The sequence below is a fragment of the Phascolarctos cinereus genome, unplaced genomic scaffold, assembly GCF_003287225.1.
Source record: "Phascolarctos cinereus isolate Bilbo 61053 unplaced genomic scaffold, phaCin_HiC Scaffold_4;HRSCAF=312, whole genome shotgun sequence".
Taxonomy (NCBI): Eukaryota; Metazoa; Chordata; class Mammalia; order Diprotodontia; family Phascolarctidae; genus Phascolarctos; species Phascolarctos cinereus.
In genome coordinates this window covers 508,199,167-508,214,817 of record NW_027555847.1, presented here as the reverse complement: position 1 = coordinate 508,214,817, position 15,651 = coordinate 508,199,167, and the positions used below count along the sequence as shown (strand labels likewise).

General features: G+C 36.2%; 1 protein-coding gene across 3 annotated transcripts in view; it reads left to right on the top strand.

Moving 5' to 3' along the window:
* The window catches only part of LPIN2 (lipin 2), a 106,154-nt gene that overhangs the window by 61,399 nt on the left and 29,104 nt on the right, over window positions 1-15,651 (top strand). For all 3 annotated transcript variants that reach the window (XM_020970654.2, XM_020970652.2, XM_020970653.2), the window contains exons 5-8: window positions 4,641-4,748; window positions 5,348-5,471; window positions 9,229-9,583; window positions 12,486-12,585. In XM_020970654.2, coding sequence (XP_020826313.1) covers window positions 4,641-4,748; window positions 5,348-5,471; window positions 9,229-9,583; window positions 12,486-12,585 — 687 coding nt within the window. The remainder of the gene's footprint in view (window positions 1-4,640; window positions 4,749-5,347; window positions 5,472-9,228; window positions 9,584-12,485; window positions 12,586-15,651) is intronic.

Sequence of the window (15,651 nt, the reverse complement as noted above, 5' to 3'; positions counted from 1 at the left end):
TGTCAATGTTAGGGAAAGAATGTTAATTTATGCATTGCAGGAATATAGTATGGGCTTACAAGTATATAAGTGTGAGCTATATTGTCTATTTCACGTGCTTTAATTTGTTACAAGCTCACTTTATGTGGTCTTTAGTATGCCATAGGTTCCAAGGGCCAAACTGTGTGTATCTCTTTATAATTCTTGTGCCATTTTCGTTGCATTTCTTGTTATTTTTGAGTGGTTTATATGGCACAGTAGCACTTGGAATGATTTTGAGTGAAAGGAATATGGTTTAGAGTTGAGGAAAAAAAACAACTTTATAGTAAAGACTTTACAAAAATGAGGCCCTTTGACACATCTCATTCTACCACCTCTTTTTGTAGTTTGTCAGTCTTTCCATTTCCTTTAAAGTGCCCCTTCCCCATTTCTGTTTTGCTTTAAAAAAAATAGTTCCCTCTTTTTTATGTACTTCTTTTTTCTGTTTTCTTAATATTACTTGTTTATTTCATTAAATATTTCCCATTTACATTTTTTAAAATTTTAACATTCATTTAAAAATTTTTTGAGTTTGAAATTCTCTCCCTCCTGCCTCTCCCCTGAGCCCTGAAAAGGCAAGCAATATGATATTATAAATGGGAAGTCCTGCAAAACATGTTTCCATATTAGCCATGTTGCAAAAGAAAACATGCACCCACACGCGTGCACACACACACACAATCCAGCAAAAATAAAATTGAAAAAATCTCCTTTAGTCTTCATTCAGAGTTTACCAGTTTTCTCTCTGCAGGTAGATAGCATTTTTCATCATGGGTCCTTTGGAGTTATCTTGGATTGTTGTCTTAATGAGAGTAGCTAAGTCTTTCACAGTTGATCATTAAAATATTGCTATTACCGTGTACAATGTTCTGGTTCTGCTTACTTCACTCTGCATCACTTCATGTAAGTCTTCCCATCTTTTTTTCTCAACCCATCCTGCTCGTCATTTCTTATAGAACAATAGTATTCCATCACAATCATATATCACAACTTGTTCAGCCCATTCCCCAGTTGATGGGCACTCCCTCAATTTCTAATTCTTTTCTACCACAAAAAGAGCTGCTGTAAATATTTTTGCACAAATAGGTCCTTTTTCTCTTTTGTTTGATCTCTTTGGGATACAGACCTAACAGTGATATTGGTGGATCAAAGGGTATGCACATTTTATAGCGTTTTGGGCATAGTTCCAAATTGCTCTCCAGGATGGTTGGATCAGTTCACAACTCCATCAGCCATGTATAAGTGTTCCAGTTTTTTTTCACGTAACATGTACTTCTTAAAGAGATCAGACAGAGAAAATAAAAGAACCTTAAACCCCAATGTATATATCTAGATGGCTATGTTAACAGCTAACAGGTCTAGTGTATGAGGGGTTGAGACTTTTCATTGTCTTGAAGTTGGGTATCATATCAGTTTGGAATTTTGAAGACCACCTTTGTCACACTCTCATAGTTTCCAAAACTAAGTTTTCACTTCTCATTTTAATAAATAACATTCTAATATGCTACTAATATTTTAATTTGGAGACTCATTTATTGAACAAACATTGAAGTTAATTTAGGCTTCTTGAAAATGAAAGAAAGAAAAGTTGGAGGAAATGAATTGCTGCCCCTTTTTTCTTGAAACATTAGAGCCTTAAACTTGCTTGTATGAATCACACCTAAAATTGCTGTGCTCTTTTTAGATGTTAGTCATGTTGGTGCAGGCAACCAGTGTTAGAATAAGTCTGCTTCTTCCTAAGATCACTGATGAAAGCGGTTAAACATGCAAAGTAACTGTTTTTGTTGAACTTTTTGCCCCCAGCATAATGTGGGTTTTTGGCTTGAATAATGCATGAAAGCCTTGATTGCTTTTCACCGGACATATTAGTTTATAGAAATAAAAATTATTTCCTGTGAGCATGAATAGTTTTTTAATGCTTTCCCCGACTATAGACTGCAAGAGCAACACAAAAAGTCAGTCATTAATAAAAAATATTTTAAACATCCAGCAATGACATTAATAGAATATCAGAACAAGAAGCATAAAAGTAATAGCATAAAAAGCAATGTAACACTCCAATGTAACACTCCTACCCCAAATTTTGCCCCTTCCTCCTCCCAAAAGAAGAAAGATCAACGTATTCAATAAACTAACTGGCTCCCTATTATTTCTAGCATAAGGGCTCCTAACCTTTTTTGTGATATGGTCTCTTTGGGCACTTTGGTGAAGCTTATGGACCCCTTTTCAGAATAATATTTGTTTCCTACATTTGTAATTGGAGGGAATGTTAGATTTAGGTAGAAGTTTGTGAAAATAATTTTTTTTTCCTTATCCCAGTTCATGTACCCCCCAAGCAAAACAAAACAGATCTGTTTGGCATTTAAAGTCCTTCACAATCTGGGCTTCAACCTACCTTTCCAGACTTATTATGCATATTCCTTTTGATGTACTCCTCATTCCAACCAAGCTGGCCTTCTTATTGTCCTTCACAAGCACCATTTCACCTTAAATCTCCAAGCTTTTGCACTGGTTGTCCACCATGCCCGACTGCAGTGCACTCCCTCCTCAACTCTACCTCATATAATCTCTCATTTCCTTCAAAGCTACTGTTGCCTTCTTCCTAAAAATATTTGCCCTATATTTTGTATGAACTGACATAGGTATTCATTATCTCCCCATTTACCATGTAAGCTTTGCGCATAGTAGATGCTTAATAAATGCTTATTGGTTGGTTGATTGAACAAGTCCAGAGAGAGATTGGCAGAAAAAGATGGAAACAAATCTGTTCCCCAGAGGGGGGAATATCTTTACTGTAGATCCCTTTTAGCCATTCCTCATCTTCTGCCCTATAATGACTATAGTCACTGTGGGATAACTTTATTCTTAAAGGTTTATAGCCTGAATTCCTCTTGTCCTTTCTCATTTCTGACATGGAACAGATAAGCAAACATAATTATCTAATCATCTGACTTTTATTTCAGCCAGTTGAGCTGTGTTGCATGAGAGATGTTCATGAAAAATGTCAGATTCCAAATGTGAATCTAGCAATTATTAAGTGAATGGAACAGGATTTCCTCTGTGTTCTCTTTAAGGCTTCAAACAAACACATTGCTCATCTACATGATAATTTTTCTTAAAATTGTCATTGTAAATACGTGACAACTGATTGGATCAAACTCCTGCTAGATGACTTTCCTCATGACTTATTTGTTGCTCTTAGAGCTAATGTTTTGCAGCCTACTTGTGTCCTGTAATTGCCAGGCATAGATAATTTAAATTTCCTCTTTCAACTTAGCATTGATTTTTTGAATAGGGGAGAAAAGGTTATCACTGTATAAAATGATTCTAGATTTTGAGTCATCTCATTTTGTAAAGACTACAAGTTTTCTGTAAAATAGTTTATGTAAGTACTATGTTAACAATAGAGTCACGAGACTGAAAAAAAATTTTCACTTTAGTCATATCCAGGATCCCAAATTACTATAAATAATTTCCTCTGTCTTAGCCATCATGGGAAATTGTTTATGCTGAATCTCTTTATTGGAATTCTTAAATCCAGTTATCAGAATGAGTGCTTTGGTATTCTTCTTGGCTTAACTTTAATAAAGTAATGAAGCATATTCTGTGAAATGTAAATATTTGTTCATTTTAGTCTGCTCCTTAAGCATTGGAGACTTCATCTGTATCCCCAGGAAGGGACAGTGAATTAGGGATAAGGATTGGATTTGTAATTGCCTGTGTCAGTATCTTTTCTGCAAATTACAGACTTGGTTGCCTCAGATACTGAGGGACTAAGTCACTTGGCCATAGTCACACAGCTGGTATGTATGAGTGGTGAGATTTGAACATAAGTCTTCTTTACTCTAAAATCAGCTCTCTACCCACTACCCTCTTCTGCTGTTCTAAAGCCCTGTAGGAATGCCTTTTGATGTTATTAATTTCTCAGATTCATTATTATTTTCCATTAAGATGGAGGTCATGAAAAAAAATTCTGTCTTTTTCATTTGTGTAATATCTATGATATAGATGAGGATGGTGATTTTTCAGTACAGCTTCATCTATGAAAAAAGGTCATATGTGAAATTGATGTAAATCTTATTATGACTAATAGTTTCCCTCTCTTCACCCACAAAATAGCTGCAGGAGCTCCCGGAAAGCAATAACATTTCATCTGATTTCACAGGTTCCTCATTACCTCCCCTATATATCATGGAGTTGGTGCTAATGAATAGTGAAATGGTATGGGAGGAGGAGGAAGGATCTATTCTAAGCTAATCTTTGAGTTAAAATCTGCCTTAAATAATATATCTACTGTTGTCTCTAAATTTTTGAAGTATATAATTCATGGCATGAAATAGTTGCTATGTTTTCTTATAAATCAATAACTACTGAGTGAAAATATTCTTTTAAATCACATTTCCTCCCCTAAATGGAAATGGCAATTGAAATAACTTGTGAAGCTCTTTTTCATTGTCACTATTAACAACCCCTTCTCCATAATTTTTTCCTTTGGAAAATCTTTGTTTTTAATAACCCATCCTCTTTCTCTTTCTTTTGATTGAGACAATTGTCATTGGAGGCCTGCATGGTTACAGTTAATTGTAGTCATTTCCACCATTCTTTTCTTCTTTCTTCCACAGAGGACCTTCAGCTGCTACAATGAAGGAGGAAGACTATAAGGAACCTTTGATCTTCCATTCCAGTGATCATTACCCATTATCTGATGGAGATTGGTCCCCTTTGGACAAGTAAATAATTTTATTAACTTCTCTTTTCATTTGTTTAAATTTCTGAAGGCAAGAAGGACTTAGGCAGACTTGTTAAATGGCTACTCTCTTTTTCAGCAGGCATCAGATTACCTTTCTGTCTTTTCCTAGTGATAAAAACGTGAGATTTTTCTCCCTGATATGAATTGGATTCTTTCTCTTACTTTGTGTCTAACAACCTCTGTCTAGTCTGTCTGTCTTCCAAATTGCAATGTGATGGTTTGCATGTAGTTCTGAACTTGGGGCCTTAAAATCCTGAAATTCTAATCCTAGGTCAGCCACTGACTTTTTTTTTGAACTATGAGTAATATTAAAAGCAGACAAGGTGTGAAAATGAAGCCATCTGACAAGACTTTGTTTTAAGCTTTTTCGGTGTTCTGAAAGACCTCTGGGGCCTTTCTGCCTTGTGAAGGAAAAGCTGAAACTGCTTCTCACTGGGGTCTTTCTATCAGCAGGGTAAACTTGTAAGTCCAACGTACATGTACCCTCCAGACTTACATGAATCATGGCAAGCTAAAGGGGCCTATTAATTACCTGCTTTTTTCAGTCACTGCCGCATGTCTTTCTGCTTATGTTGACAGTGCCTTCTCCCAGACCGTCTGTCCTAAGAGTGATTCAGAGCTCGAAGTGAAACCTGCTGAGAGCTTGCTCAGATCAGAATCTCACATGGAGTGGACTTGGGGAGGTTTCCCAGAGTCTACCAAGGTAATGATATACATGTGGGATGGATGCGGCTTTTGTTTTTCTGCTTATAAAGATTAAACACTTGTAAAATGTTCTTGGATTCACAGAAGAAAACAGGAATTTCAAAGATTTACTTTCACATGTAAAAATGACTTGAGTGCCCTCCTGTGGTTACATAACTGTACTACAAATATCTTTTCAAACATTTTGGTTCCAGAAAACGATTTAGAGGTATGTTAAGAAAGTCACTAAACTGTTTGTATCATTTGGCCTAGTAATACCACTACTGGGCAGATGTCTCAGGGAAGTGAAAGACAGGAGTGAAGGTGCCACATAGATGACAAATATGTATAGCAAGAAGCAGCTAAGTGGCGAAGTAGATAGAGCACTGGCCCTGGAGTCAGGAGGACCTGAGTTCAAATCCGGCCTCAGACCAGACACTTGACACTTACTAGCTGTGTGACCCTGGGCAAGTCACTTAACCCCGATTGCCTCCCAAAAAACCAAAAACAAAACACTGTAAAATATGTATAGCAGCCCTATCTGTGATGACGAAAAACTGGAAACGAAGTAGATGCCCATAGTTTATAGAATCTGACTAAACAGATTGTGTTATATGAATATAAAACAAAATAGTGAACATGAAGATTTCAGAAAAATGTGAGAAGATCTGTACGAACTGATACAGGATGGGCACATACAAAACGGGCACATAATATAAAAGAAAATAATAATAAAGGATATCAGAGTTCTGAGCAACGTGATAACTGGCCTTGACTTCAGATAGTGAGCCTTATATTTCCCTTTTCTTAGCAAAAACATGGGGGGCTGTAGGTGTGTAATGTTGATGTAGTGAATATTTTGATTTGTTTTGCTTAATTATACTTTTTTTGTTATAGGAGAGGATATAGTTAGGTTGGGGAGTGGCCATTGCGAAGTCAGTGACTTAAAAGAAAAAAATCACATCAATAAAACATTTTTTAAAAGTTCGTATTAGCAGCATGCATAAATGTTGAAAAATATCTGGTTAAAATATTGATTTTTTTTAAAACAGACAATGGTCTGTTAGAATGTAGGGATTTGGGGGAAAAGCTGAGTAGGAAGCTTTACTAAATCTTAAAATTAACATTTAAAAAAAGGAAACTGATTGAAAGTTTTGTTTTTGACAGAAAAATAAGAACTGGAAAATGAAAGCTGAGTTTGTTGAGAGGAAAATAATGTAGGCTTATATTTTATTTCAGCAGAGCTAGGCATTATGAGTTTATCTGTGGTTATATTCAGGTCTTACCTCTTAACTTTTATATTATATAAAAATAATTTATAATATAATACAATGTAAACATTATAATTTATAGCTATGTTAATATTAGTTTATAATAAACATATAATACTATATTAATAAATTGATATATTTTAATAAACTTGTTACATTTCTAAGCATAAGTAGGTTTTGTATATTAAACATTTAAAAAAAAATTTTTTTCTACTCACCCTTAAAGTCAGACCATTTTTTGGCATTAGTCTAGAAAGAAGGCAGTTATACTCCACCTTGTGCTGGCTAAGTCCCCCAATTTTGGGGCACTAACTTTGCTTTCAATTTTTTGTTACCACAAAAGATGGTACTACTTTCATGCAACTGTTGTAGGAAAAAATGGAGATGTGGACTAAGGACAGTACAGGAGGGTTCAGAACTAGTAGAATGTCCAGACCCAAAGAATGGTCATTAATGATTCAATGTCAGTTTGAAAGAAAGTCTCTAGTGCTGTGCCCAAGAATTTATACTTGGTTCTGTGCTATTTATCATTTTTGACAGTGAATTGAATAAAAGTATACATGGAATTATTTTCAGATTTGCAACTGACACCAAGCCTTAAGTTATAGCTAATATACTGGATAACAGACAGGGTCCAAAAAGAACTTTACAGACCAGAAAATTGGGCCAAATCCAGTAAGATGAAATTTGCAATAAATATAAGGTTTGTACTTGGGTTAAGCCTATTACTTTCCCATTTATGAGATGAGAGAAAATATAAATAGGAAACAGTTTCAATGGAAAAATTTGGGATTTTAGTGAACTTCAAGCTCAATAAGAGTCAGTAACATGTAATATGGAAGTCAAGTATAGTGGCCAGGAGTGGGAAATGATGGTCTCTTTGTACTCTGCCCTGGTCAGACCACATTTAGAATAGCCAGCAGAGAACAAGATGAGGGGGGAGAGGAAAGACTGTGATAGCTTTCTTCAAATACCTGAAGGAGCCTTACATGAAAGAGGGATTAGATATGTTTTGCTTAACTTCAAAGAACAGACTTAGGATCAGTGGCTGAAAACTGTAAGTGGGCAAATTTAGACTTGATGTAAGCAAATGCTTCCTAAAAATTAGAACTAATCAAAAGTGGCATGAGCTTCTCAGGAAGTTAAGGGCTCTCACCAGAGATATTTAAGCAAAGGCTGGTTGACCACTTGTCAGCTATGTGTGTAGGGCACAGATTCTTGTTCAGATGTTTGACTGGGTGACCTTTGAGAGGTGATTCTATTATCTGTTCATTGCAAAAACATGTATCTTCATCCAAATAGAGGCCACATGTTTCCATTAAAAAATCAATTTTGTAGAAAACCTGAATATAGTCTGTAGTTGGTGTTACTTTTCATTGTATGTTTGCAATTTTTTTCCTTGCAAAAGGATCCCATTTCAGGGGCGCACAAGCTGTATTCAGACCAGTATGGTATGTGTTATAAGTCAAATGAAGTCAATATCCATTTATTAATTGCTTACTATATGCCAGTCATTGTATTAAGTGCTGGGAAAATAAAGAGAAAAACAGTCTCTCCCATCAAGTATATCATTTTAGTCATAGAGACAACATTGATAAACTATATATATGTGAGATATAGACAGGGTAAATTTGCGGTAATCTCAGAGGGAAGGCTGTAGCATTTAAGAGGGAAGAGAGGATTGTACTGGAAAGGCTTCTTAGTGGAAAGTAAGATTTGAGTTCACCTTTAAAGGAACCAGGAAAGCTAAGAGATAGAGATGAAATAGCACATTCCAGGCATGGGAACAACCAGAAAAAAAAAAGTGTGGCATCACAAAACAGAGTGTTACATATAGGGAATAACAAGAAGATCAATGTCTCTAGATCATAGAATATGTGAAGGGGAGCAAAGTGTAAGAAGATTGGAAAGTTAGGAAGGGGCCAGGTTGTGAACATCAGAGGATTTTATACTTGATGCTGGAAGGAATAGGGAGTCACTAGAGTTTATTGTGTTGCAAGCAAGGGGAATCCAACCTGCACTGTGGGAAGATCACTTTGGCAATTGAGTGGTTGGACTGGAGTAGGGAGAGACAAGTATGGAGATCAGCAGGCTAGTAGTCTAGGCGTTAGGTGATACGGGTCTATACCGTTACTGCTGGGCTGTGTCAGAGAGGGAATATGCAAGGGAGTTACAAAGGTAGAAATGCCAGAATTTGGCAATAGATTGGATGGGGAGGGCATGAGAGATTGAGGAATCAAGGATGACTCCTAGATTTGAAGCTGGGTGACTTGGAAGGGTTATGGCACCCTCAACAGTAATTTATATTTGGCAAAGGGAAAGGTTTGGGGGAGAAAAGAAGATTTGTTTGGGGCATATTGAATTTAATATATCAGTGAGACATCCAGTTTGAGATGGTAAATAGGCTTTTGGTGATGGGAGACTAGAGGTCAGGAGAAAGTCATTCCAGGAGTAACAGAGTTGACAGTTCTCTTTTTGCTAACAACTACAGCCTATCTTTTTCAGATCAGCAAGAAAGAGAGATCAGATCACCCTCGAACGGCTACCATCACACCATCAGAAAATACTCATTTTAGGGTCATCCCCAATGATGATAACCTGGTAAATGAAGTTGAGAAGGATGCTTCATTGGAAGACACTGTGTGTACAATAGTAAAACCAAAGCCACGGGCACTCTGTACTCAGATGAGGGAGACGGCTGAGACAACTTCTGCTGCTTCTGCAATCCTTGAACCTCCTCTCGAAAGCTCACAAATTTTATCTATGTTAGATGCAGATCCTCTCCCTAGCCCATCAGCGGAGCCTCCATCATCAGAAATAAAGCCAGTCACTAAACTGGATTCCCCATCAAAGAAGAAAGGTATTCATTTGCTCTTAACTTGGAATTAACAGTCCTGAACGTAGATGGTAGATCATTTTGATAGTCTGGTTTTCAGACCGTATGGGGCTGAGCTTATAACAGAGCCATTAGATCGCCACATGAAAAGTGAAGTGAAGCCCTGAGAAACTAGCCAAATCAGTGAGACTTTTAAGAACAAAAGCTTTCTGTTTTAAATTACAGAGGGGAGTCAGGGGACAGAATAGAAATGGCAAAGGATGTGAACAAACCATTTTCAAAAGAAATGCAAACTACCATCTACCATTTGGAATAATACTCCAAATATAAGAGAAATACAAATTAAAACAACAACACTGAGGTTTCACCCTCACACTCATCAAATTGGTAAAGATAATTTTTTAAATGAAAGTGGTCATTGTGGAAAAATAGTGAGAAGACAGAACACTAATACCTTGTTGGTGGAGCTCTGAACTGCTGGTGTGCCTAGGAAACAATTGTAATTATGGGAGAAAAATCACTCAACTATTCCCAGCCTTTGACCTGGTAAACCCATTATTGAGTATATGCCCAAAGGAGATCAGTACAAAATACTTATGGCAGTATTCTGTTGTGTCAAAAAATAGGAACAAAGTGATTGTCCATTAATTGAAGAGTGGCTGACCAAATTGTAGTGTGATTGTAAAGGAATATTATTATTGTCCCATAAGAAATGGAGTATAAGGAGGAGCTCAGAGAAACATGGAAAGACTTTTTATAAATTGGTGAAGGGTAAACAAAATGAACCAAAAGCAGCATACATAATGACAATAGGAATGTAAATTAACACATCACTAAAAAGCAGTTAATCTCAAATTAATTGCAATAAACAATATTTAGTCCTGGGAAATAGAAGATGTAATACAGTCCTTTCAGGAATAAGGTAGGAGACTTCAGGTACAGAATATGACATAGCTTGTCAAACTTGTTTGCTTTTCCAGATAGTTGTGCTTAATCAACATGGAAGAGAGTTGAATGGGCTTGAGGAGAAGTATATAAGGAAACAGCTGATGTTAAACAAACAACCTGGGTTCAAATCCTCCCTCTTTTACATTCTAGCTATCTAACTGTGGTCAAACCAGATAACCTCTCTGCCCCTCAGTTACCTCTTCTATAAGATGGAAAAGAACGCCTACTACCTATTTCAAAGGGTTGCTGTGAAACAAAGGGAGATATGCAAAGGACTTTGGAAACCTTAAAGCTATATAAAAATGTCCATTAAACATCAGCTATTGAATTATGTAGAAAACTTACTATATAGTTGGCCAAAATTTTTTTTTAAGATTCTTTTCTGGTATTATATGTTTAATAAGCAAGTTTGTCATAATTATCTTTGGTTCCTATGATTCTTGTCCAAAGAATCAGTATAATGCAGTAAATAGAGCTCTGAACCAAGAAAGAGAATTGTTCTCACATCTAGATTGAGCCATGATTATACTGACAAATGTGATAACCTTCTGTCCTCACCTGTAATATTAGTTCGCCCTTAGGGGCAGCTAGGTGGCGCAGTGGATAGAGCACCGGCCCTGAAGTCAGGAGGACCTGAGTTCAAATCCAGCTTCAGACCAGATACTTGACACTGACTAGCTGTGCGACCCTGGGCAAGTCACTTAACCCCAATTGCCTAAAAATTAAAAAAAAAAACTTTTAAAAATTAAAAAAATATATATATATAGGATTTAAAAGTGGGGGACAGCTAGGTGGTACAGCAGATAGAGCACCGGCCCTGAAGTCAGGAGGACCTGAGTTCAAATCCGGCCTCAGACACATAGCACTTACTAGCTGTGTTGACCCTGGTCAAGTCACTTAACCCCATTGCCTGGCCAAAAAAACCCCAAATATTAGTTTGCCCTTTCTCAAAGAGTAAAATAATAACCTTCTATTCACATAGTAGCTTTGTAACTGTTAGGAGACTTCTATATATGTTAACAATAATCTCATTTGACTTATTAAACATTTGTTGAGCACTTAACTATAAGAAAGGCACTGTGCTAAGTCCACATTTGATCCTAATGTGTTATTGTTGCCTTTAAAAAAAAAAAAGGAAGAAAGGAAACTGGGACTCAGGTAGGTTAATTGCCTACAACTCGAAAATTGTAGAACAAGGATTATAGAATTCGGGTCTTCTGAATCCTAGACCTGTGCTTTTTCCACCATACCAACTGTTCAATAAAGTGTAAAGCATATCGTTACTAAGGAGGTTACAGTTGTTACAGTTGTTAACATGACATTTCCATAGGCAGCTTTGTGAAAACCCCTGATCAGCTATAGAAAAAGTCTCTGCTGTGTCGCAATCATGGCAGAACCTTGACAGTTCAAATTTATAAATGGTGTCTGCTCTGCATAATCACTTATTTTCAGTCCTGTCGAGCCCTTTGAAGATCCAAATTTAGGCTGCTTCAAGAAATGCAGAATGCAAACGCCACCCTCCATATTTCACTGTTGACAATAGTCTCAGTCTATTTACTTTGAAGGTTTTAAGTGAATACCAAAATAATAGCTGGCTTTTGCCTGTGGACTGAATCCTAGTAGTCAGGCTAATTCAAAACTGATTGAAAGGATGCATAACGGTGTTGATTAGTGGATTTGTGTCAACTTGGAAGGATAGTGGTTTCTAATAGAGTTACACAAACTTCTCCTGGAACCTCTCCTGCTTAATATTACAGTCAGTAATTTGGGCAGATTCGTAGTAGAGGGAAGTAGATGGAGAGAGAAGAAGCATGAAGTGAGTTCCTTGCTAAAAGGCTTCATGTAGAAGCCAGCTGACCATTAGGGGGAGATATTGTTGACTATATTTATGCTTTGGGTAGGAGTTGAAATAAATTTCAGCTCTTACATGCTATGATTTTCATGCTTTTCATTAAAAACATCCTAATTGTGATAACAGGTGTCCACAAGAGAAGCCAGCACCAGGGGCCTGATGATATTTACCTAGATGACCTAAAAGCCTTGGAACCTGAAGTTGCAGCGCTCTATTTCCCCAAAAGGTATTGTATTTAACTACACTCTTAGGGAAGACAGCTCTCAAACTATCTGATACTCCAGTTAGTTGTAGAATGAAGTATAAGCCATTCAGAAAGATAAGAATGGGAATAAAAGATATTAGACCAGAACTGATGATTGCTTTGAGTTTAGAAAATGTAGAAATCATACTATGTTTTTGCTATTGTTTTCAGCCTCTGTATGCTTTTTTAACTTTGTGATTAGCAGACAGGCACCAAAAATCTGATCCCAAGTGCCAGTTGTGGTCATTCCTGACCCCAATAGCCAGAAGTACAGCAAAATCTTATTAACCTGGGTTACAGTAATTTAAATTTTTCACAATCTACATGAACTGCAGTGTTTTGCATCTATTTATAGAAGAAGTTTTGTTAAGCAAATTAAAATTGTCTGGACAAAGTTAGGTAGCTTTATCAACTTATTTAAAGGAAATAGTATTATGAATGACTTTTAGCACAGGATATGCAAATAGTACCACTTTACAAGGCAACCCTTTCTGTTTATTAAAGCAGGCTTACCCTGGTGGCTGATTAGAAACATTTTTTAAGCAATGTTTCAGTAGTTATTTTGTGTATTTAGAGATCATCTAGGCCAGTGGTTCTCAAATATTTAGCCTCAGGGTTCCTTTACATTATTAAAAATTATTGAGCACCTCCTCAGGAGCTTTTGTTTATGTGGCTTATATCTATCAATATTTACAGTATTAAAGATGAAAACATCTTTATATTACTTTTTAAATTAATTTATTTTGAATTATCAACAATCACTTCCATAAACTTTTGAGTTTTAAATTTTTCTCCCTCTCCCTCCCCAAGACGGCACACAATCTGATATAGGCTCTACATATACATTTTTATTAAACATATTTTCATATTAGTCATGTTGTAAGTAAGAATTAGAACCAGTAGGAGGAACTACCAGAAAGAGGAAACAAAGCATAACAGAAGAAAAAAAATAGCAAATAGTATGCTTCCATCTGCATTCAAACTCCATAGTTCTTTCTTTAGATGTGGATAGCTTTTTTCCATCATGAGGCCTTTGGAGATGTCTTAGATCCTTGTAATGCTGAGAAGGGTTCAGTTTAACATTCTTAGTCATTGCATAACATGGCTGCTATTGTGTACAAAGTCGTCTTGGTTCTGCTCACTTTACTCAGCATCAGTTCATATAAGTCTTTCCAGGTTTTTCTGAAGTCAGCCTGTTCATCATTTCTTATAGCACAGTAGTATTCTGTTACATTCATATACCACAATTTGTTCAGCCAGTCCCCAATTTATGGGCATCCCCTCAATTTCCAATTCTTTGCCACCACAAAAAGAGCTAATATATTTTTGTACATATGGGTCCTTTTCCCATTTGTATGATCTCTTTGGGATACAGCCCTAGAAGTGCTATTGCTGGGTCAAAGGGTGTGCACATTTAAACATCTAAGTATTATTATGAAAATAGTGTTGAACTCATAGACCCCCTGAAAAAATCCTGGTACTCTCAGTCATACCCAGACCATATTTTGAGAATGGTTAGTCTAGTCCAGTCTAGTCCTCATTTTGTAGATGAGGAACCTGAGATGAATGGAATGAAATGCTTTGCCTAAGGTCACACAGGTATCAGCACCAGGATTCAAACCTGTATCCTTTGCCACAAAATCCAGTGTTCTTCCTACTGCACAGTGCTGCTTCTCTTTCTTCTTCCTTTTTTCATTCTCCCCCCTCTTTTTTTTAATTTCGAAAGAACACAGAAATTTAAAATATAGTTTGTACTATTTAAATATTTTTTAAATTGTACTATTTTAAAAAGTTATTTAAACTTTTTATGTATTCAGGGAATTTGTCCTTGAAATCATTATATTGTTATATCATTATATTTCTATTGAGAAGGATGTTACTACAATTAAATATATTAAAATATTTCCTATTCTCTCATGGAATATTAAATTGTCACATGAAACCATACCAAGCCATAGGGATGAATCTTTGTATATGGTAGTAGTTCAGTATAATTGAATTTTTGTATGTAATTTTCTGTTTGAAATAGAAAACTGATGAATGTTGTAATAATAGGGCTTAACTTGTAAGAAGCGTAGAATTTAGAGTCAGAAGACCTGTATTTAGCAAAAAAAGAAGTTAGAATCCTGGTTCTTTGTGCTCCTGGTGATGTTAAGCAAACCACTAACTCTGAGTCCGATTTCCCCATCTGTACCAATGAAGGAATTAGATGATATCTATGAGCACCAAAAGTATGATCCTGCGAACTTTCATTTTATTCAACTTGTGAATGGTCCATAAAATTTATTGAAAAATTTCAATTCTACCCCAGGTTCTAATAGCTTTGTTTCATTTTTGATCATCCAATTCAATTGGTTAATTGAACTGATATTTATTGAGAGCATATGATATTGCAAGATAAGGTGAGAGGACTGAACAACCTCAAATACCTTAAAACTAGAAAGATAAAATGCCCGTGCATTACCATATTTTTCTCTCCATTATTCCTCAGTACTTAGATAATAGTGAGAATAAAAATAACTTGTGTACTTGTGCACAAGGAATCTGCAACCACAAGGCTTATGTTTCCCTTTTCAGGTAAAGGGATGACAGCAGAAATGGGGGGGGGGAGAAGCGCTGCTGCCCTAGAATTACCAAATAAGATAACACATGTACAGCCTTTTGTTATCTGTGAACATTTATATAAATGCCAGTTGTTATTTTGTTCAGATCTGTGTCAACACAAGTCTCCTGGTAAGGAAACTCCCTCCATTGCTCTATGCTACTACAAAGTCAGAAACTCCTCTTTAATTTAGTCTTAGAAAGTTGCCTGGTGTCAATAACAAAAACCAAACAGCTAGTTTATATTAAATGTTCACACAACTAGTATGTGTTAAAGGCATAACTTGAACCCAGGTCCTTATGACTCTAAGAACTACATTCTCCATTAAGGCATATTGACTTTCAGCTCTTATTTTTAGACCTCATAATTTGACTATTAGACCTACCATCCACATTCTTATGTGGGCTTCTCCCTTTGGCAGTATTTTCCAAATAACATATGCTGCC